Here is a 23,757-nt window from a genome sequence, read left to right as displayed (position 1 = left end):
GTTGTTGTAGTTGTAGTAGTGGTAGTTGTGGTAGTTGTTGTTGACATTGTGGTAGTTGTTGTTGTGGTATTTGTGGTAGTTATTGTTCACGTGGTAGTAGTTGCCCCATCAGTCTGTGTGAGAGGCTACACCGGGGGGATCTTTGCGTGAGTTGGTGAGAGTCAGTGTTTGAGTGAGTGGGTGAATTAGTGTGTGAGTGGGTGAATCGGTGGGTGAGTCGGTGTGTAAGTGGGTGAGTCGGTGTGTGAATGGGTGGGTCAGTGTGTGAGTGGGTGACTCAGTGTGTAAGTGGGTGGGTGAGTCAGTGTGTGAGTCAGTGTGTGAGTGGGTGAGTCAGTGTGTAAGTGGGTGAGTCAGTGGGTGAGTCAGTGGGTGAGTCAGTGTGTGAGTGTGTGAGTCAGTGTGTAAGTGGGTGTGTGAATGGGTGAGTCGGTGTGTGAGTGGGTGAGTCAGTGTGTGAGTTGGTGAGTCAGTGTGCGAGTGGGTGAGTCAGTGTTTGAGTGAGTTGGTGAGTGGTGAGTGGGTGAATCATTGTGTGAGGGAGTGAGTGGGTGGGTGAGTCAGTTTGTGAGTCAGTTGGTGAGTCAATTGGTGAGTCAGTTGGTGAGTCAATTGGTGAGTCAGTTGGTGAGTGAGTGGGTGAGTATTGCTGAGTGGGTGAGTGTGTGAGTGAGTATGTGATTTGGTGAGGGAGGGAGTTGGTGAGTGAGTCCAAGTTTAATTTGTGTGGCCAGGTGAAACATTTAAGAGACATTGTTGATTGTGATGATGGTGATGTTCATGGTGATGTTGTTGACGATGATGATGTTCTTCTTGGTTCTTTCGGTAAAGTCACGTAGAATGGAAATAATAAAATAATAAAAATAAAACATAATAAAATAATTCTCACGACGTTTCGGCCACAACGCAAGCAGCCGTCCTCAGGTGAAGAATAGGTCTGTCGAGAAGACAGAATCTGAATGAATGATGATGTTGACGATGATGACGATGATGTTGACGACGACGATGTTGACGACGATGATGATGACGATGATGACGATGTTGACGATGACGATGATGACGTTGACTACGATGATGTTGACGATGACGTTGACTACGATGATGTTGACGACGATGATGTTGACGATGATGACGATGATGATCATGATGACGATGATGTCGACGATGATGACGACGATGACGACGCTGATGATCACGATGATGACGATGGTGGTGATGATGATGATGATGACGATGTCGACGATGATCACGATGATGATGACGACGCTGATGACGATGATGACGATCACGATGACGATGATGTCGACGACGACGATGATGTTAACGATGATGACGACGATGGTCGCTCTCAGGACGACGATGTCGGACTCGGACGGCGATGACGACGGTGGGAGCGACGGGCTCCGCTCCTTCTCCCTCGCCGGGTTCCTCTTCGGCAACATCGGCGAGGATGGCGAGCTGGAGGACGACTGCATCCTTGACAAGGTGGGGGCTCCTCCCTCCCTGCCCCCCCCCCTCCACCGTCGCCAGGTTCTCTCCGCTGCTGCAGCACGGCCACTGCTTGTCGGGGCCCTTGTGTGGAGCGAGTGTGCGGGCGGTGAGTTGTGTGGGAAGGTGAGTTCATGTGTAGGTGAGTTAGTGGATGGGTGTGTGAGTGAGTGAGTGGTGGGTGAGCGAGTGTGTGGGTGAGTGAGTGTGTGGGTGAGCGAGTGTGTGGGTGAGTGAGTGTGTGTGTGAGTGAGTGGATGGGTCTGTGAGTGAGTGAATGGTGAGTGAGTGTGTGGGTGAGTGAGCGAGTGTGCGGGCGGTGAGTTGTGTGGGTAGGTGAGTTAATGGGTAGGTGAGTTAGTGGATGGGTGTGTGAGTGAGTGGGTGAGTGTGTGGGTGAGTGAGTGTGTGGGTGAGTGAGTGTGTGGGTGAGTGAGTGTGTGAGTGAGTGGTGGGTGAGTGAGTGTGTGGGTGAGTGAGTGTGTGTGTGAGTGAGTGGATGGGTCTGTGAGTGAGTGAATGGTTAGTGAGTGTGTGGGTGAGTGAGTGTGTGGGTGAGTGAGTGTGCGGGCGGGTGAGTTGTGTGGGTAGGTGAGTTCATGTGTAGGTGAGTTAGTGGGTGAGTGGTGGGTGAGTGAGTGTGTGGGTGAGTTAGTGGATGGGTGTGTGAGTGAGTGGTGGGTGAGTGAGTTTGTGGGTAAGTGAGTGTGTGGGTGAGCGAGTGTGCGGGCGGTGAGTTGTGTGGGTAGGTGAGTTAATGGGTAGGTGAGTTAGTGGATGGGTGTGTGAGTGAGTGAGTGTGTGGGTGAGGGAGTGTGTGGGTGAGTGAGTGTGTGAGTGAGTGGTGGGTGAGTGAGTGTGTGGGTGAGTGAGTGAGTGTGTGTGTGAGTGAGTGGATGGGTCTGTGAGTGAGTGAATGGTGAGTGAGTGTGTGGGTGAGTGAGTGTGTGGGTGAGCGAGTGTGCGGGTGGGTGAGTTGTGTGGGTAGGTGAGTTCATGCGTAGGTGAGTTAGTGGGTGAGTGGTGGGTGAGTGAGTGTGTGGGTGAGTTAGTGGATGGGTGTGTGAGTGAGTGGTGGGTGAGTGAGTGTGTGGGTAGGTGAGTTCATGTGTAGGTGAGTTAGTGGATAGGTGTGTGAATGAGTGAGTGGTGGGTGAGCGAGTGTGTGGGTGAGTGAGTGTGTGGGTGAGCGAGTGTGCGGGCGGGTGAGTTGTGTGGGTAGGTGAGTTAATGTGTAGGTGAGTTAGTGGATGGGTGGGTGAGTGAGTGTGTGGGTGAGTGTGTGGGTGAGCGAGTGTGTGGGTGAGCGAGTGTGTGGGTGAGTGAGTGGTGGGTGAGTGTGTGGGTAGGTGAGTTAATGTGTAGGTGAGTTAGTGGATGGGTGTGTGAGTGAGTGAGTGAGTGGGGGGTGAGTGAGTGTGTGAGTGAGCGAGTGTGTGGGTGAGTGAGTGTGTGGGTAGGTGAGTTAATGTGTAGGTGAGTTAGTGGATGGGTGTGTGAGTGAGTGAGTGTGTGGGTGAGTGAGTGGTGGGTGAGTGAGTGTGTGGGTGAGCGAGTGTGCGGGCGGGTGAGTTGTGTGGGTAGGTGAGTTAATGTGTAGGTGAGTTAGTGGATGGGTGTGTGAGTGAGTGTGTGGGTGAGTGAGTGTGTGGGTGAGTGAGTGTGTGGGTAGGTGAGTTCACGTGTAGGTGAGTTAGTGGATGGGTGTGTGAGTGAGTGTGTGGGTGAGTGAGTGTGTGGGTGAGCGAGTGTGCGGGCGGTGAGGTGTGTGGGTAGGTGAGTTAATGTGTAGGTGAGTTAGTGAATGGGTGTGTGAGTGAGTGAGTGGTGGGTGAGTGAGTGTGTGGGTGAGTGAGTGGTGGGTGAGTGAGTGTGTGGGTGAGTTAGTGGATGGGTGTGTGAGTGAGTGAGTGAGTGAGTGGTGGGTGAGTGAGTGTGTGGGTGAGCGAGTGTGTGGGTGAGCGAGTGTGCGGGCGGGTGAGTTGTGTGGGTAGGTGAGTTAATGGGTAGGTGAGTTAGTGGATGGGTGTGTGAGTGAGTGGGTGAGTGTGTGGGTGAGTGAGTGTGTGGGTAGGTGAGTTAATGTGTAGGTGAGTTAGTGGATGGGTGTGTGAGTGAGTGAGTGTGTGGGTGAGTGAGTGGTGGTTGAGTGAGTGGTGGGTGAGTGAGTGTGTGGGTAGGTGAGTTAATGTGTAGGTGAGTTAGTGGATGGGTGTGTGAGTGAGTGTGTGGGTGAGTGAGTGTGCGGGCGGTGAGTTGTGGGGGTAGGTGAGTTAATGGGTAGGTGAGTTAGTGGATGGGTGTGTGAGTGAGTGGGTGAGTGAGTGTGTGGGTGAGTGGGTGTGTGAGTGAGTGAGTGAGTGGTGGGTGAGTGAGTGTGTGGGTGAGTGAGTGTGTGGGTGAGCGAGTGTGCGGGCGGGTGAGTTGTGTGGGTAGGTGAGTTAATGGGTAGGTGAGTTAGTGGATGGGTGTGTGAGTGAGTGGGTGAGTGTGTGGGTGAGTGAGTGTGTGGGTAGGTGAGTTAATGGGTAGGTGAGTTAGTGGCTGGGTGTGTGAGTGAGTGAGTGAGTGGTGGGTGAGTGAGTGTGTGGGTGAGTGAGTGTGTGGGTGAGCGAGTGTGTGGGTGAGTGAGTGTGTGGGTGAGCGAGTGTGTGGGTGAGCGAGTGTGCGGGCGGTGAGTTGTGGGGGTAGGTGAGTTAATGGGTAGGTGAGTTAGTGGATGGGTGTGTGAGTGAGTGAGTGGTGGGTGAGTGAGTGTGTGGGTGAGTGAGTGGATGGGTGTGTGAGTGAGTGAGTGGTGAGTGAGTGAGTGAGTGTGTGGGTGAGTGAGTGTGTGGGTGAGTGAGCGTGCGGGCGGTGAGTTGTGTGGGTAGGTGAGTTAATGGGTAGGTGAGTTAGTGGATGGGTCTCTGAGTGAGTGAGTGAGTGGTGGGTGAGTGAATGTGTGGGTGAGTGAGTGTGTGGGTGAGCGAGTGTGCGGGCGGTGAGTTGTGTGGGTAGGTGAGTTAATGGGTAGGTGAGTTAGTGGATGGGTGTGTGAGTGAGTGGTGGGTGAGCGAGTGTGTGGGTGAGCGAGTGTGTGGGTGAGCGAGTGTGTGGGTGAGCGAGTGTGCGGGCGGTGAGTTGTGTGGGTAGGTGAGTTAATGGGTAGGTGAGTTAGTGGATGGGTTTGTGAGTGAGTGAGTGGTGGATGAGTGAGTGTGTGGGTGAGTGAGTGGATGGGTGTGTGAGTGAGTGAGTGGTGAGTGAGTGAGTGTGTGGGTGAGTGAGTGTGTGGGTGAGTGAGCGTGCGGGCGGTGAGTTGTGTGGATAGGTGAGTTAATGGGTAGGTGAGTTAGTGGATGGGTCTCTGAGTGAGTGAGTGGTGGGTGAGTGAGTGTGTGGGTGAGTGAGTGGTGGGTGAGTGAGTGTGTGGGTGAGTGAGTGTGCGGGCGGTGAGTTGTGTGGGTAGGTGAGTTAATGTGCAGGTGAGTTAGTGGATGGGTGTTTGAGTGAGTGAATGGTGGGTGAGTCAGTGTGTGGGTGAGTGTGTGGGTGAGCGAGTGTGCGGGCGGTGAGTTGTGTGGGTAGGTGAGTTAATGGGTAGGTGAGTTAGTGGATGGGTGTGTGAGTGAGTGGTGGGTGAGTGAGTGGTGGGTGAGTGAGTGTGTGGGTGAGTGAGTAGGTGGGTGAGCGAGTGTGCGGGCGGTGAGTTGTGTGGGTAGGTGAGTTAATGGGTAGGTGAGTTAGTGGATGGGTGTGTGAGTGAGTGAGTGGTGGGTGAGTGAGTGTGTAGGTGAGTTAGTGGATGGGTGTGTGAATGAGTGAGTGGTGGGTGAGTGAGTGGTGGGTTAGTGAGTGTGTGGGTGAGCGAGTTGTGTGGGTAGGTGAGTTAATGGGTAGGTGAGTTAGTGGATGAGTGAGTTAATGGGTAGGTGAGTCAGTGGATGGGTGTGTGGGTGAGTGAGTGTGTGGGTGAGCGAGTGTGTGGGCGGTGAGTTGTGTGGGTAGGTGAGTTAGTGGATGGGTGTGTGAGTGAGTGAGTGGAAGGCTGAGCATGCGGGCGTGTGGCTGGCTGGGTGGGCGGGGTGGTTGAGTTGTGTGGGTGAGCGGAAGGGTGAATAGATGAGTGTGAATGAGTGAGTGGTGGGTGAGTGAGTGTGTGGGTGAGTTAGTGGATGGGTGGAAGGCTGAGCGTGCGAGCGTGTGGCTGGATGGGCGGGGTGTGTGAATGAGTGGTGGGTGAGTGGATGTATAGATGAGTGGATGAGTGGGTGTGTGTGTGAATGGATGGGTGAGTGAGTTGTGTTGGTGGATGAGTTGGTGAGTCAGTGGGTGGAAGCATGAATAGATGAGTCTGTGGGTGAGTGAGTGGGTGTATGGATGAGTGGGCGTGTGAGCGAGTGGATGGCTGAGCTAGTGGGTGGGTTAGTGAGTGAGTGGGTGGGCGAGTGAGTGGATGGTTGAGTGGGTGTGTGAGTGGGTGAGTTAGTGGGTGTATCGATCAGTGGGTGAGCTAGTGGGTGGGTGAGCGAGTGGGTGGGCGAGTGAGTGGATGGTTGAGTGGGTGTGTGAGTGGGTGTGTGAGTGGGTGAGTTAGTGGGTGTATGGATCAGTGGGTGAGCGAGTGGATGGCTGAGCTAGTAGGTAGCTGAGTGGGTGGGTGAGTGAGTGGGTGGGTCTATGGATGAGTGGGTGTGTGAGTGGATGGGTGAGCGAGTGGGTGGGTGAGCGAGTGGATGGTTGAGTGGGTGTGTGAGTGGGTGAGTTAGTGGGTGAGTTAGTGGGTGTATGGATCAGTGGGTGAGTGAGTGGATGGGTGAGCTAGTAGGTAGGCGAGTGGGTTTTTTGAGTGAGTGGGTGTATGGATGAGTGGGTGAGTGAGTGGGTGAATGAGTGGATGTGCGAGTTGGTGAGTGACCAGCTCTCCCCCTCACGGCTGCAGGAGAGCAAGAAGCACCTGGCTGGACTGGGAGCGCTGGGTCTGGGCTCCCTGATCCAGGAGATCACGCAGAGCGAGGAGGAGGAGGACGAGGAGCGGCAGAACGACGACGACGATGGAGAGGACGACGGAGAGGACGACGATGGCAACGGCGACACCACGGACGGTGAGAGAGGCGGGGAGAGAGACACGGGGAGAGAGACGTGGGGGAGAGACGCGGGGAGAGAGACGGGGGAGAGAGACGGGGCGAGAGAGACGCGGGGAGAGAGACGCGGGGAGAGACGCGGGGAGAGAGACGCGGGGGGAGAGACGCGGGGAGAGAGACGGGGGGAGAGAGACGGGGGAGAGAGACGGCGCGAGAGAGACGCGGGGAGAGAGACACGGGGAGAGAGACGGGGAGAGAGACGGGGAGAGAGGCGCGGGGGGAGAGACGCGGGGAGAGACGGGGAGAGAGACGCGGGGAGAGAGACGTGGGGAGAGAGACGCGGGGAGAGAGACGCGGGGAGAGAGACACACGGGGAGAGACGCGGGGAGAGAGACGCGGGGAGAGACGCGGGGGGAGAGACACGGGGGAGAGACACGGGGAGAGAGACGGGGGGAGAGAGACGGGGGAGAGAGACGCGGGGAGAGAGACACGGGGAGAGAGACGGGGGGAGAGACGCGGGGAGAGACGCGGGGAGAGAGACGCGGGGAGAGAGACGGGGGAGAGAGACGGGGGGAGAGAGACGCGGGGAGAGAGACAGGGGGAGAGAGACGCGGGGAGAGAGACGGGGGGGGAGAGACCCGGGGAGAGAGACGCGGGGAGAGAGACGGGGGGAGAGACGCGGGGAGAGAGACGCGGGGAGAGAGACGCGGGGGGAGAGACACGGGGGAGTGACACGGGGGGAGAGACGCGGGGAGAGACGCGGGGAGAGACGGGGGGAGAGAGATGCGGGGGGAGAGACACGGGGAGAGAGACGGGGAGAGAGACGCGGGGAGAGAGACGTGGGGAGAGAGACGCGGGGAGAGAGACGCGGGGAGAGAGACGCGGGGAGAGAGACACACGGGGAGAGACGCGGGGAGAGAGACGCGGGGAGAGACGCGGGGGGAGAGACACGGGGGAGAGACACGGGGAGAGAGACGGGGGGAGAGAGACACGGGGAGAGAGACGGGGGGAGAGACGCGGGGAGAGACGCGGGGAGAGAGACGCGGGGAGAGAGACGGGGAGAGAGACGGGGGGAGAGAGACGCGGGGAGAGAGACGGCGAGAGAGACGCGGGGAGAGAGACGGGGGGGGAGAGACCCGGGGAGAGAGACGCGGGGAGAGAGACGGGGGGAGAGACGCGGGGAGAGAGACACGGGGAGAGAGACGGGGGGAGAGACGCGGGGAGAGACGCGGGGAGAGAGACGCGGGGAGAGAGACGGGGAGAGAGACGGGGGGAGAGAGACGCGGGGAGAGAGACAGGGGGAGAGAGACGCGGGGAGAGAGACGGGGGGGGAGAGACCCGGGGAGAGAGACGCGGGGAGAGAGACGGGGGGAGAGACGCGGGGAGAGAGACGCGGGGAGAGAGACGCGGGGGGAGAGACACGGGGGAGTGACACGGGGGGAGAGACGCGGGGAGAGACGCGGGGAGAGACGGGGGGAGAGAGATGCGGGGGGAGAGACACGGGGAGAGAGACGGGGAGAGAGACGCGGGGAGAGAGACGTGGGGAGAGAGACGCGGGGAGAGAGACGCGGGGAGAGAGACGCGGGGAGAGAGACACACGGGGAGAGACGCGGGGAGAGAGACGCGGGGAGAGACGCGGGGGGAGAGACACGGGGGAGAGACACGGGGAGAGAGACGGGGGGAGAGAGACGGGGGGAGAGAGACGGGGGGAGAGAGACATGGGGAGAGAGACACGGGGAGGGAGAGACGCGGGGAGAGAGACGCGGGGGGAGAGACGCGGGGAGAGAGATGCGGGGAGAGGCACGGCGAGAGAGACGCGGGGAGAGAGACGCGGGGAGAGAGACGCGGGAGAGAGATGCGGGGAGAGAGACGCGGGGAGAGAGACGCGGGGGGAGAGACGGGGGAGATGTGTGGAGGGAGACACGGGGGGAGAGGCGCGGGGAAAGAGACACGGGGGGAGAGACACGGGGAGAGAGACGGGGGGAGAGAGACGGGGAGAGAGACACACGGGGAGAGAGACGGGGGAGATGCGGGGAGGGAGCATTGGTTTATTATTTGAGTCGTTTACTGCCGTGCGCACCCTGAAAGTCGCGTGTGTCTGCAGCAAGCGTGTGTACGTGTACCTATGGACGCGCGCGTGTCTGTGTGTGGGGAGCGGTGGTGCAGCGGTTAGCGCTACGCCACGCTACGAACCCGGCGACCCGGGTTTGATTCCCGCTCACGGCCAACACCGGCCATGGTGATTATCCGAACCGGCCCTGGGCCTCCCCTAGGTCGACTCGGCCTCAAATGAGTACCCGGTGCGATGTGTAAAAACATCGCCACGGGGGCAGAGACAAAGGCGGCCTGCTCGCCAGGCATGGCCACTTGCCCCGGCAGTCCGTCGAGGCTACCCGGGGGAGCTTTGTCTGTTCTAGATTTGAAGCTTTCGTGACTGCAAGGATTCATACTCTTAGTTCTTTCGGTAAAGTCACCGTGTAGGTAAAAAATGAAATTAAAATTAATAAAACAATAAAAATCACGACGTTTCGGAGGCAACACGAGTCTCCGTCATCAGGTGGGACCGTCACAGCCAGATTTGCTGCATCAAGTGAGGCAATGATTCAAGATGCAAGCCCTTAAATACAAGTTGAGGGGGGAGGAGAGGGGGGGGAGCTTATCAGAATGTGGTTCCATTCATTGGCTACCATATTCTGATAAGCCCCCCCCCCTCTCCTCCCCCCTCAACTTGTATTTAAGGGTTTAAAGCTTTCGTGACTGCAGGGATTCATCTTCTTGGTTCTTTCGGTAAAGTCACGTAGAAGGGAAGTAATAAAATAATAAAAATAAAACATAATAAAATAAAATAATTCTCACGACGTTTCGGCCACAACGCAAGCAGAATTATTTTATTATGTTTTATTTTTATTATTTTATTACTTCCCTTCTACGTGACTTTACCGAAAGAATCAAGAAGTTGTATTTAAGGGCTTGCATCTTGAATCCTTGCCTCACTTGATGCAGCAAATCTGGCTGTGACGGTCCCACCTGATGACGGAGACTCGTGTTGCCTCCGAAACGTCGTGATTTTTATTGTTTGATTTTTATTAATTTCATTCTTTTACCTACACGGTGACTTTACCGAAAGAACCAAGAGTATGAGCTTTGTCTCTGTGTCTGTGTGTGTGTCTGTGTGTGTGTCTGTGTGTGTCTGTGTGTGTGTCTGTGTGTGTGTGTCTGTGTGTGTGTCTGTGTGTGTGTCTGTGTGTGTGTGTCTGTGTGTGTGTCTGTGTGTGCGAGCAGGCTGGGTGGCGAGCGGCCCGGACGCGGTGGACTATGCCGACATCACCGAGGTGGCCGACGACGACGACGACTCGGTGGAGCGGTGCCGCAGCGGCATGGCCACGCTGAGGCCCCAGCCTCGTGGTACCGCTCACCACGCTCACTCACCACGCTCACCACGCTCACTCACCACGCTCACTCACCACTCGCTCACCACGCTCACCACGTTCACTCACCACGTTCACCATGCTCACTCACCATGCTCACTCACCACGCTCACTCACTCACCACGCTCACCACGTTCACTCACCACGCTCACCACGCTCACCATGCTCACTCACCACACTCACCACGCTCGGTGCCGCAGCGGCATGGCCACGCTGAGGCCCCAGCCTCGTGGTACCGCTCACCACGCTCACCACGCTCACCACGCTCACCACGCTTACCACCTCACCACACGCACCACGCTCACTCACCACGCTCACCACGCTCGCCACGCTTACCACCTCACCGCGCTCACTCACCACACTCACTCACCACGCTCACTCACCACGCTCACTCACCACGCTCACTCACCACGCTCACTCACCACGCTCACTCACCACGCTTACCACCTCACCGCGCTCACTCACCACGCTCACCACACTCACTCACCACGCTCACTCACCACGCTCACTCACTCACCACGCTCACCACGCTCGCTCACTCCCCACGCTCGCTCGCTCACCTCACTCACCACGCTCACCGCTCTCGCTCGCCACACTCACTCACCACGCTCGCTCACCACGCTCGCTCACCGCTCTCGCTCACCACACTCACCACGCTCGCTCACCACTCACCACGCTCGCTCACCACACTCGACACGGCCATACCGCACCGCTCACCACGCTCACTCGCCGGCCACTCGCCGCCTCAACACGGTGGTGATGTTGATGGTGGTGATGTTGATGGTGGTGATGTTGATGATGTTAGTGGTGATGATGGGGATAATGGTATTGGTGATGATGGTGATGATGGTAGTGGTGATGATGGTAGTGGTGATGATGGTGATGCTAGTGTTGATGATGGTGATGATGGTCGTGGTGATGATGGTAATGGTGATGATGTTAGTGGTGATGCCGACGATGTCAGTTTTGATGATGGTGATGATTTTGATGTTAGTGGTGATGATGGTAGTGGTGATGATGTTGATGATGGTAGTGGTGATGTTGATGATGGTAGTGGTCATGATGGTAGTGGTGATGATGTTGATGATGGTAGTGGTGATGATGGTGGTGGTGATGGTGATGATGGTGATGATGTTAGTGGTGATGATGGTAGTGGTGATGATGGTGATGATGGTAGTGGTGATGATGGTAGTGGTGATGATGGTGATGATGGTAGTGGTGATGATGGTAGTGGTGATGATGTTGATGATGGTAGTGGTGATGATGTTGATGATGGTAGTGGTGATGATTGTGATGATGGTAGTGGTGATGATGGTGATGATGGTAGTGGTGATGATGGTGATGATGGTGATGATGTTGGTGCTGATGGTGATGATGTTAGCGGTGATGTTGGTAGTGGTGATGATGGTAGTGGTGATGATGGTGATGATGTTAGTGGTGATGATGGTGATGATGGTAGTGGTGATGATGGTAGTGGTGATGATGGTGATGGTGATGATGTTAGTGGTGATGCCGACGATGTCAGTTTTGATGATGGTGATGATGTTAGCGGTGATGATGGTCGTGCCCACGATGATTTGTTCCAGACGACGACGACGACGATGACTACGATGCCGATGGCGACGACATCGACTCGAAGCTGATGCCTCCACCTCCTCCACCGCCACCGCTGGCAGCACGCGGAGTCGACGGGGCGACGGAGGGAGGCCCAGGGGACACACAGGGACCAGAGGGGCCTGGTGAGGACATCACTACCCCCATCACTACCCCCATCACTACCCCCATCACTACCCCCATCACTATCACTATCACCATCACTATCACCATCACTATCGCTACCACTATCACTACCCCCATCACTACCCCCATCGCTACACCATCACCACCCCCATCACTACCCCCATCACCACCCCCATCACTATCACCATCACTATCACTACCCCCATCACTACCCCTACTACTATCACTACCCCCATCACTATCACCATCACTATCACTACCACTATCACCATCACTACCACCATCACTATCACCATCACTATCACCATCACTATCGCTACCACTATCACTACCCCCATCACTACCCCCATCACTACCCCCATCATCACCCCCATCACTATCACTATCACCATCACTATCACTACCCCCATCACTATCACTACCACTATCACCACCCCCATCACTATCACCATCACTATCACCATCACTACCACTATCACTACCCCCATCACCACCCCCATCACCACCACCACCCCCCACCACCACCCCCATCACTACCCCCATCACCACCCCCATCACCACCACCCCCATCACCACCCCCTATCACTACCACTATCACTACCCCCATCACTACCCCCATCACCACCCCCATCACCACCCCCACCACCACCCCCATCACTACCCCCTATCACTACCCCCCATCACCACCCCCATCACCACCCCCATCACTATCACTACCCCCATCACCACCCCCATCACCACCACTACCACTACCCCCATCACTACCCCCATCACCACCCCCATCACCACCCCCACCACCACCCCCATCACTATCACTACCCCTATCACTACCCCCATCACCACCCCCATCACCACCCCCATCACCACCCCCATCACCACCCCCATCACCACCCCCATCACCACCCCCATCACTACCCCCATCACTACCCCCATCACCACCCCCATCACCACCCCCATCACCACCCCCATCACCACCCCCATCACCACCCCCATCACTACCCCCATCACTACCCCCATCACTACCCCCATCACTACCCCCATCACTACCCCCATCACTACCCCCATCATTACCCCCATCACCACCCCCATCACCACCCCCATCACCACCCCCATCACCACCCCCTATCACTACCACTATCACTACCCCCATCACTACCCCCATCACCACCCCCATCACCACCCCCACCACCACCCCCATCACTACCCCCTATCACTACCCCCATCACCACCCCCATCACCACCCCCATCACTATCACTACCCCCATCACCACCCCCATCACCACCACTACCACTACCCCCATCACTACCCCCATCACCACCCCCATCACCACCCCCACCACCACCCCCATCACTATCACTACCCCTATCACTACCCCCATCACCACCCCCATCACCACCCCCATCACCACCCCCATCACCACCCCCATCACCACCCCCATCACCACCCCCATCACTACCCCCATCACTACCCCCATCACCACCCCCATCACCACCCCCATCACCACCCCCATCACCACCCCCATCACCACCACCACCCCCACCACCACCCCCATCACTACCCCCTATCACTACCCCCATCACCACCCCCATCACCACCACCCCCATCACCACCCCCTATCACTACCACTATCACTACCCCCATCACTACCCCCATCACCACCCCCATCACCACCCCCACCACCACCCCCCATCACTACCCCCTATCACTACCCCCATCACCACCCCCATCACCACCCCCATCACTATCACTACCCCCATCACCACCCCCATCACCACCACTACCACTACCCCCATCACTACCCCCATCACCACCCCCATCACCACCCCCACCACCACCCCCATCACTATCACTACCCCTATCACTACCCCCATCACCACCCCCATCACCACCCCCATCACCACCCCCATCACCACCCCCATCACCACCCCCATCACCACCCCCATCACTACCCCCATCACTACCCCCATCACCACCCCCATCACCACCCCCCATCACCACCCCCATCACCACCCCCATCACCACCCCCATCACTACCCCCATCACTACCCCCATCACTACCCCCATCACTACCCCCATCACTACCCCCATCACTACCCCCATCATTACCCCCATCACCACCCCCATCACCACCCCCATCACCACCCCCATCACCACCCCCTATCACTACCACTATCACTACCCCCATCACTACCCCCATCACCACCCCCATCACCACCCCCACCACCACCCCCATCACTACCCCCTATCACTACCCCCATCACCACCCCCATCACCACCCCCATCACTATCACTACCCCCATCACCACCCCCATCACCACCACTACCACTACCCCCATCACTACCCCCATCACCACCCCCATCACCACCCCCACCACCACCCCCATCACTATCACTACCCCTATCACTACCCCCATCACCACCCCCATCACCACCCCCATCACCACCCCCATCACCACCCCCATCACCACCCCCATCACCACCCCCATCACTACCCCCATCACTACCCCCATCACCACCCCCATCACCACCCCCATCACCACCCCCATCACCACCCCCATCACCACCCCCATCACTACCCCCATCACTACCCCCATCACTACCCCCATCACTACCCCCATCACTACCCCCATCACTACCCCCATCACTACCCCCATCATTACCCCCATCACCACCCCCATCACCACCCCCATCACCACCCCCATCACCACCCCCATCACCACCCCCATCACCACCCCCATCACCACCCCCATCACCACCCCCATCACCACCCCCATCACCACCCCCATCACCACCCCCATCACCACCCCCATCACTACCCCCCATCACTACCCCCATCACTACCCCCATCACTACCCCCATCACTACCCCCCATCACTACCCCCATCACTACCCCCATCATTACCCCCATCACCACCCCCATCACTACCCCCATCACCACCCCCATCACCACCCCCATCACCACCCCCATCACCACCCCCATCACCACCCCCATCACCACCCCCATCACTACCCCCATCACTACCCCCATCACTACCCCCATCACTACCCCCATCACCACCCCCATCACCACCCCCATCACTATCACCATCACTATCACTACCCCCATCACTACCCCTACTACTATCACTACTCCCATCACTATCACCATCACTATCACTACCACTATCACCATCACTACCACCATCACTATCACCATCACTATCACCATCACTATCGCTACCACTATCACTACCCCCATCACTACCCCCATCACTACCCCCATCATCACCCCCATCACTATCACTATCACCATCACTATCACTACCCCCATCACTATCACTACCACTATCACCACCCCCATCACTATCACCATCACTATCACCATCACTACCACTATCACTACCCCCATCACCACCCCCATCACCACCACCACCCCCACCACCACCCCCATCACTACCCCCTATCACTACCCCCCATCACCACCCCCATCACCACCACCCCCATCACCACCCCCTATCACTACCACTATCACTACCCCCATCACCACCCCCATCACCACCCCCACCACCACCCCCATCACTACCCCCCTATCACTACCCCCATCACCACCCCCATCACCACCCCCATCACTATCACTACCCCCATCACCACCCCCATCACCACCACTACCACTACCCCCATCACTACCCCCATCACCACCCCCATCACCACCCCCACCACCACCCCCACCACCACCCCCATCACTATCACTACCCCTATCACTACCCCCATCACCACCCCCATCACCACCCCCATCACCACCCCCATCACCACCCCCATCACCACCCCCATCACCACCCCCATCACTACCCCCATCACTACCCCCATCACCACCCCCATCACCACCCCCATCACCATCCCCATCACCACCCCCATCACTACCCCCATCACTACCCCCATCACTACCCCCATCACTACCCCCCATCACTACCCCCCATCACTACCCCCCATCACTACCCCCATCATTACCCCCATCACCACCCCCATCACCACCCCCATCACCACCCCCATCACCACCCCCATCACCACCCCCATCACTACCCCCATCACCACCCCCATCACCACCCCCATCACCACCCCCATCACCACCCCCATCACCACCCCCATCACCACCCCTATCACTACCCCCATCACTACCCCCATCACTACCCCCATCACTACCCCCATCACTACCCCCATCACTACCCCCATCACTACCCCCATCACTACCCCCATCACTACCCCCATCACTACCCCCATCACTACCCCCATCACTACCCCCATCATTACCCCCATCACCACCCCCATCACCACCCCCATCACCACCCCCATCACCACCCCCATCACCACCCCCATCACCACCCCCATCACCACCCCCATCACCACCCCCATCACCACCCCCATCACTACCCCCATCACTACCCCCATCACTACCCCCATCACTACCCCCATCACTACCCCCATCACCACCCCCATCACCACCCCCATCACCACCCCCATCACCACCCCCATCACCACCCCTATCACTACCCCCATCACTACCCCCATCACTACCCCCATCACTACCCCCATCACTACCCCCATCACTACCCCCATCACTACCCCCATCACTACCCCCATCACTACCCCCATCACTACCCCCATCACTACCCCCCATCACCACCCCCATCACCACCCCCATCACCACCCCCATCACCACCCCCATCACCACCCCCATCACCACCCCCATCACCACCCCCATCACCACCCCCATCACCACCCCCATCACCACCCCCATCACTACCCCCATCACTACCCCCATCACTACCCCCATCACTACCCCCATCACTACCCCCATCACTACCCCCATCACTACCCCCATCACTACCCCCATCATTACCCCCATCACCACCCCCATCACCACCCCCATCACCACCCCCATCACCACCCCCATCACCACCCCCATCACCACCCCCATCACCACCCCCATCACCACCCCCATCACCACCCCCATCACCACCCCCATCACCACCCCCATCACTACCCCCATCACTACCCCCATCACTACCCCCATCACTACCCCCATCATTACCCCCATCACCACCCCCATCACCACCCCCATCACCACCCCCATCACCACCCCCATCACCACCCCCATCACTACCCCCATCACTACCCCCATCACTACCCCCATCACTACCCCCATCACCACCCCCATCACCACCCCCATCACTACCCCCATCACTACGACTACCACTGTCACCACCCCTACCACTGTCACCACCCCTACCACTATCACCACCCCTACCACTATCACCACCCCTATCACTATCACTACCCCTATCACTATTACTACCCCTACCACTACCCCTACCACTACCCCTATCACCACCCCTATCACTATCACCATCACTACCCCCATCACTATCACTGTCACTACCCCCATCACTACCCCCATCACTACCCCCATCACTGTCACCACCCCTAACCCCCACTTCCTCCCCCACCTCGTCACCCCGACGTGGCAGCAGCAGCGGCGTCAGCGGCGGACGAGGCTGGTGGCGCCTCCTCCGCCGAGTCGGCCTCCTCCTCCTCCAGCGTCATCCCCGGGGGCCTCATCCTGCCGTCCATCATCGCTCGCCCCCCCACCGCCCCCCTCACCGCCACCGCCACCCTCACCACCTCCTCCTCCTCCTCCGACCTCGACACCGACTCCGCGTCCGGCTCGGAAGGAGCCGAGACGGCCGGCGGCACCGGCGGTGGTGGTGGTGGTGGTGGCGGTGGTGGTGGTGGTGGTGGAGACGAGATCTCCTCCTCGTCATCATCGTCGTCGTCGGGGGAGGACAAGGCGCTCACCCTCCCGCTGGCCGGCCTCGTCCCGAAGGACGACTCCAAGAACATGCCCGGAGTCACCCAGCTCTTCCCCGAGTTTCGCCCGGGAAAGGTGACGGAGGGTGGTGGGATGGTGGTGGTGGTGGTGGTGGCGGTGGTGGTGGTGGTGGTGGTGGCGGTGGTGATCGTGGCGGTGGGGGGTGGAGGGCTGCGGTGGCTGTGGTGGTGATGTTCGTTGCTGTGGTGAAGGTGGTGGTGGTTGCGGTTGTGGAGGTGACAGCTGTTGTGGTGGTGGTGGCGGTGACGGTGGTGGGGCTTATGGTGGTGGTGAAGGTGGCAGTGGTGGTCGAGGTGGCGGTGGTGGTGGTGTTGGTTGTATGAAATGTGGTAGCGGAATGGTTAGTGCCGCATTGCGCGACAAATAAGTCATGCCTCCGTGTCCCCTCCTCAACATCCCCTCCTCCTCCGTGTCCCCTCCTCCGTGTCTCCTCCTCCACATCCCCTCCTCCTCCTCCACGTCCCCTCCTCCTCCACGTCACTTCCTCCTCCACGTCACGTCCTCCTCCGTGTCTCACCCTCCTCCTCTGCGTCTTCTCCTCGTCTGCCCCCCTCAGGTGCTGCGCTTCCTGCGCCTCTTTGGCCCCGGACGCAACATCCCGTCGGTGTGGCGCAGCGCCCGTCGCAAGCGCAAGAAGCGCCACCACCAGCAGCCGCAGCAGCCGCAGCAGCAGCAGCAGCCGCAGGATGACGTGGGGGACAAGGCGGCGGGGGGGGAGGAGGGGGAGGGGGAGGCGGGGGGGGAGGGGAAGTCCGGCTGGGCCTTCTACCAGAACCCCGCGCCCGCCACTGCCGAGCAGTGTCTGTCGGACGACGAGGTGCATGCACCGCCCCCCCCCCCCCCCCCGCGTGTCTCTCTGTCTCTCCCTCTCTCACCACATGTCTCTCCCTCTCTCTCTCCACGTGTCTCTCTCACCACGTGTCTCTCTCACCACGTGTCTCACCGTGTCTCTCTCACCACGTGTGTCTCTCACTACGTCTCTCTCTCTCACCACGTGTGTCTCTCTCACCACGTGACTCACTCACCACGTGTCTCTCTCACCACGTGTCTCTCTCTCTCACCACGTGTGTCTCTCTCTCTCACCACGTGACTCACTCACCACGTGTCTCTCTCACCACGTGTGTCTCTCTCTTTCACCACGTGTCTCTCTCACCACGTGTCTCTCCATCTCTCACCACGTGTGTCTCTCTCACCACGTGTCTCTCTCACCACGTGTGTCTCTCACTACGTGTCTCTCTCTCACCACGTGTGTCTCTCTCACCACGTGTCTCTCTCACCACGTGTCTCACCGTGTCTCTCTCACCACGTGTGTCTCTCTCACCACGTGTGTCTCTCTCACCACGTGTGTCTCTCTCACCACGTGTCTCTCTCACCACCTGTCTCTCTCACCACGTGTCTCACCATGTCTCTCTCACCACGTGTGTCTCTCACTACGTCTCTCTCTCTCACCACGTGTCTCTCTCTCTCACCACGTGTCTCTCTCACCACGTGTCTCTCTCACCACGTGTCTCTCCCTCTCTCACCATGTGTCTCTCCACGTGCGTCTCTCTCACTACGTCTCTCTCTCACCGCGTGTCTCTCTCACCACGTGTCTCTCTCTCTCACTACGTCTCTCTCTCACCACGTGTCTCTCTCTCTCCACGTGTCTCTCTCTCACCATGTGTCTCTCCACGTGTGTCTCTCTCACCACGTCTCTCTCTTCACACGTGTCTCTCTCTCTCTCCACGTCTGTCTCTCTCCACGTCTGTCTCCGAGCCTCTCCGTGTCTCCACGTGCCTCTCCGTGTCTCCACGTGTCTTCACGTGTCTCTCCCACGTCCCCCCCCCCACGCAGATGACGATGATCGCCCCGGTGGAGGGAGGGGGCTCTGCTCTGGGCTCGCGAGGCCCCGGCGGGCCCCAGAGTGAGCCCCGCGTGGCCGCGTGGCGCTACGGCCCAGCGTGCCTCTGGTACGACATGCTGGGCGTGCCGCCCACGGCCTCGGCTTCGACTACGGCTTCCGCCTGCGGGCGCACGGACCCTGGGCCGCTGGGGCCGCCGACGGCGCCGCCACCCGCCGGCGGTGACCAAGGTACCATCTCTGTCTCGCTGTGGTATGTGTGGTAGTATAGTGGTTAGTGCGAACCCACGACCTCCTGTGTACCGGGCGAGGTAGTCAACATCTCCTCGCCACTGGGATGTCTGTGTGTGTCTGTGTGTGGGGAGCGGTAGTGCAGTGGTCAGCGCTACGCTGCGCCACCAACCCGGCGACCCAAGTTCGATTCCCGCTCACGGCCAATACCGGTTATGAGAATCTGAACCGGTCCTGGGCCTCCCCTAGGTCGACTCGGACTCAAATGAGTAGCTGGTGCGGTGTGTAAACATTGCCACTGGGGAGACAAAACGGCCGGGCATGGTGCTGCACAGATGCCATATTTTCTGTTCGTCTGCTACAGCAGAGGTGTAGGGAATTGCAACAGGACCTACATCTCTGCTTTATTGACCTGGTCAAGGCCTATGATACCATCAGTAGACCTGGGCTCTGGGTTGTTCTTTGTGCTTTTGGAGTCCCTGACCCTCTGCTCACGATCATTAAGGACCTTCATGATGGTGAGCGGGCCCGGGTAAAACTACGTGGCCGGGAGTCGGAGCCATTCCCTGTACACCTTGGGGTGCGACAGGGATGTCCTCCGGCTCCCACATTATTTAACATCTATTTCTACCACGTAGTTCGTGAAGCCTTCAATGGCTGTACTGGAGGAATTTCCATCTGGTATAGATACAATGGGAGGCTGATCGATGCCCGGGTGCGGTCAAGGGATGGCTCCCTATTGGTCAACCACGTTATGTATGCCGATGATCTGGTGATTGCCGCTCACTCAGAGGAGGAGTTGGAGGCGCTGCTGCTGAAACTGGAGCTTGCCACTAAGAGGTGGGGCCTTACCATCAGCCCCACCAAAACTAAGCACCTGCCTGGGTATTTTTGTACCATCGGACACTCCACCCCCACAACTCCCAATCGGTGATGGGGCAGTAGTGGAGAGAGTGTAGAGTTTCCCATACCTGGGTAGTGTGCTCATGACCGGCTCCAGTTTAACAGCAGAGGTCTCACTCCGAATCTGTCGAGCTGGCAATATCTTTTCATCGGTTGTGTAACGCTGTGTGGAAGCTACCTGGTCTGTCGCTCCACGCGAAGCTTCGGGTCTTCTTGGCCACGGCCATGCCCTGGGGCATCGGCTGGCCAACTCATTCACTTGCTGGGTCTGTCCCGTGACCTCCTGCCAGTGGGCGTTCGACACTTCACGTGGCCTCAACGTGCACATGGCCTGGCACAAGCGTCGTGGTGACGTCACTACCACTTAGTGGCGAATGGCAGTTGTTGTTGTGAGTTTAACACGTAGGCTTTCACGACCAATATTATTCATAATCAACGTTTTTGGGTTTAGATCGCGTTATTTATAAATGTGTCGTAACCCTCCACCACCCGACACGGCCAATCAGTAAAAAAGTGTCACGTTAACAAAAGACAAAACAGTTCACTGCTTTAGCCCACCGGTGTGTTGAAGCGTGAAACCACAACATTTACAATTTTTGAGTAGCACGACGTTTTGCTGGTAATTGCATCCAGCATCATCGGGCAATTCGCCAGAATGGGGAGGCTCTCCTCTGTCTCCCGTTCTTATGTAGAGCAGCAGCAGGGTGACGTCATCATTAACTCATGTTGTTGTGAGTATGAGTGGCGGATGGTGGTGGTGGTTGTTGTTGTGAGTATGAGTGGCGGATGGTGGTGGTTGTTGTTGTGAGTATGAGTGGCGGATGGTGGTGGTGGTTGTTGTTGTTGTGAGTATGAGTGGCGGATGGTGCTGGTGGTTGTTGTTGTTGTGAGTATGAGTGGCGGATGGTGGTGGTGGTGGTTGTTGTTGTGAGTATGAGTGGCGGATGGTGGTGGTGGTTGTTGTTGTTGTGAGTATGAGTGGCGAATGGCGGTGGTGGTGGTTGTTGTTGTGAGTATGAGTGGCGGATGGTGGTGGTGGTTGTTGTTGTTGTGAGTAGGAGTGGCGGATGGTGGTGGTGGTTGTTGTTGTGAGTATGAGTGGCGGATGGCGGTGGTGGTAGTTGTTGTTGTTGCATCTGTCTCAACTCGAACCTGTCGCCTGTCCGTCTGACCGTCTCCAGCGTTGCCGGGAGGCTGCTCAGCCGCCTCCTCCGACAGCGCCGCCGCCGCCGTGGCAGCGCTGCCGGAGCCGGACCCTCGCGTCCGCGAGGCCGTGAGGCACCTCACGGGACGTGACGACGACGACGACGAAGATGTCACCGACGTCGTCGCCGCCGACATCGTCGTCGCCGAGCCGGGCCTTGGCGTCGGCGTCGCTCCGACGTCCGTCGCGACGACCGCCGCGGTCGCCCCGGCGGTGACGGCGGCGTCGTCCTCGTCGTCCTCCTCCTCGTCGTCCACCTCCTCCTCGTCGTCCTCCTCGTCGTCCACCTGCTCGCCCGCCGAGGCGGCCGCGAAAGCCGACGAGGCGGTCGCCCCGGCCGGCGACGAGGAACGTAAAACGGCGGCGGCCTCCGCCAAGAAGAGGGTGGGGGCACCCCCCCCGACCCCCCTGGCCGAGGTCCCCTTCCCGACCGACGAGCACTTCCTGATGGTGGCGCAGCTGCCGTGGGAGGAGGACATCGTGTGGAACGGCGAGGACATCCGGCACCGCGCACCCAAGTCGCAGCGCGTCAGCCACGCCGGCTGGCTCCCCACCAGCGTCACGCGGAACGCCATGGCCTACAACGCTCAGCAGGGTGAGGCCCTGGGGGGGAGGGGGGTGGGGGGGGGGTGAGGGGGGAAGGGGGGGGGTGGGGGGTGGGGAGTGAGGGAGGGGGGGGGGTGACGTCACTCAGTGCGCCTGATGATGTCACTCAGTGCGCCTGATGACGTCACACACCCCCGCCACCCTCCGCGTAGGCCGTGTACTAGTCCAAGACAAGAATCCACGTCCCGGGCGACGCCGCTGGAGTCGAGCTCGTGCAGCATAAATACAAACACCGCCGCCCCCCACCCTGACCGCGTGTTTCTCCCCCCCCCCCCCCGCCCCCCCCCCCACCCCCCTCTGCGCGCAAGGCCTCAACCGCAGCAACAGCTGGCTGTCGTGCTCCGCCGTGCCCCCCACGCCGCCCAAGCCGGGGCCCCCCACCGCTCCGGGAGCCGCCGGCAAGATGGGCAAGGACAAGCAGCAGCAGCAGCCGGGGCAGCAGCAGCAGCAGCCCCCGGCAGAGGGCGCCGGTGAGGGTCTCCTCACACCGCGGGTGCACTAATCTCCATCCGTTGCATCTCACGCCCTTCTACAACTCTACATAACAATAGGCTCAGTCAACCATTCTACACAACAAAGACTCATTTCCTGGCAGCGATTTCAGCTGCATCATCTCTACATAACAATAGGCTCAGTCAACCATTCTACACAACAAAGACTCATTTCCTGGCAGCGATTTCAGCCGCACCATCTCTACATAACAATAGGCTCAGTCAACCATTCTACACAACAAAGACTCATTTCCTGGCAGTGATTTCAGCCGCACCACCTCTACATAACAATAGGCTCAGTCAACCATTCTACACAACAAAGACTCATTTCCTGGCAGCGATTTCAGCCGCACCACCTCTACATAATAATAGGCTCAGTCAACCATTCTACACAACAAAGACTCATTTCCTGGCAGCGATTTCAGCGTCACCACCTCTACATAACAAAAGGCTCAGTCAACCATTCTACACAACAAAGACTCATTTCCTGGCAGCGATTTCAGCCGCACCACCTCTACATAACAAAAGGCTCAGTCAACCATTCTACACAACAAAGACTCATTTCCTGGCAGCGATTTCAGCCGCACCACCTCTACATAACAATAGGCTCAGTCAACCATTCTACACAACAAAGACTAATTTCCTGGCAGCGATTTCAGCCGCACCACCTCTACATAACAATAGGCTCAGTCAACCATTCTACACAACAAAGACTCATTTCCTGGCAGCAATTTCAGCCGCATCATCTCTACATAACACTAGGCTCAGTCAACCATTCTACACAACAAAGACTCATTTCCTGGCAGCGATTTCAGCCGCACCACCTCTACATAATAATGGGCTCAGTCAACCATTCTACACAACAAAGACTCATTTCCTGGAAGAAATTTCAG

General features: G+C 58.3%; 1 protein-coding gene across 1 annotated transcript in view; it reads left to right on the top strand.

Annotated features, from left to right (window-relative positions):
• The window catches only part of LOC144726526 (transcription initiation factor TFIID subunit 1-like), a 45,050-nt gene that overhangs the window by 1,721 nt on the left and 19,572 nt on the right, over positions 1 to 23,757 (top strand). The window contains 10 exon segments of the mRNA XM_078605320.1: positions 1,353 to 1,485; positions 6,413 to 6,575; positions 9,837 to 9,959; positions 11,569 to 11,721; positions 17,228 to 17,643; positions 18,146 to 18,406; positions 19,423 to 19,555; positions 19,558 to 19,653; positions 21,745 to 22,362; positions 22,682 to 22,843. Coding sequence (XP_078461446.1) covers positions 1,360 to 1,485; positions 6,413 to 6,575; positions 9,837 to 9,959; positions 11,569 to 11,721; positions 17,228 to 17,643; positions 18,146 to 18,406; positions 19,423 to 19,555; positions 19,558 to 19,653; positions 21,745 to 22,362; positions 22,682 to 22,843 — 2,251 coding nt within the window. The 5' untranslated portion in view covers positions 1,353 to 1,359.

The sequence above is a fragment of the Lampetra planeri genome, chromosome 23 (genome assembly GCF_965212315.1).
Source record: "Lampetra planeri chromosome 23, kcLamPlan1.2.h2, whole genome shotgun sequence".
Classification (NCBI taxonomy): domain Eukaryota; kingdom Metazoa; phylum Chordata; class Hyperoartia; order Petromyzontiformes; family Petromyzontidae; genus Lampetra; species Lampetra planeri.
This window is presented reverse-complemented; position numbering and strand designations above follow the sequence as displayed.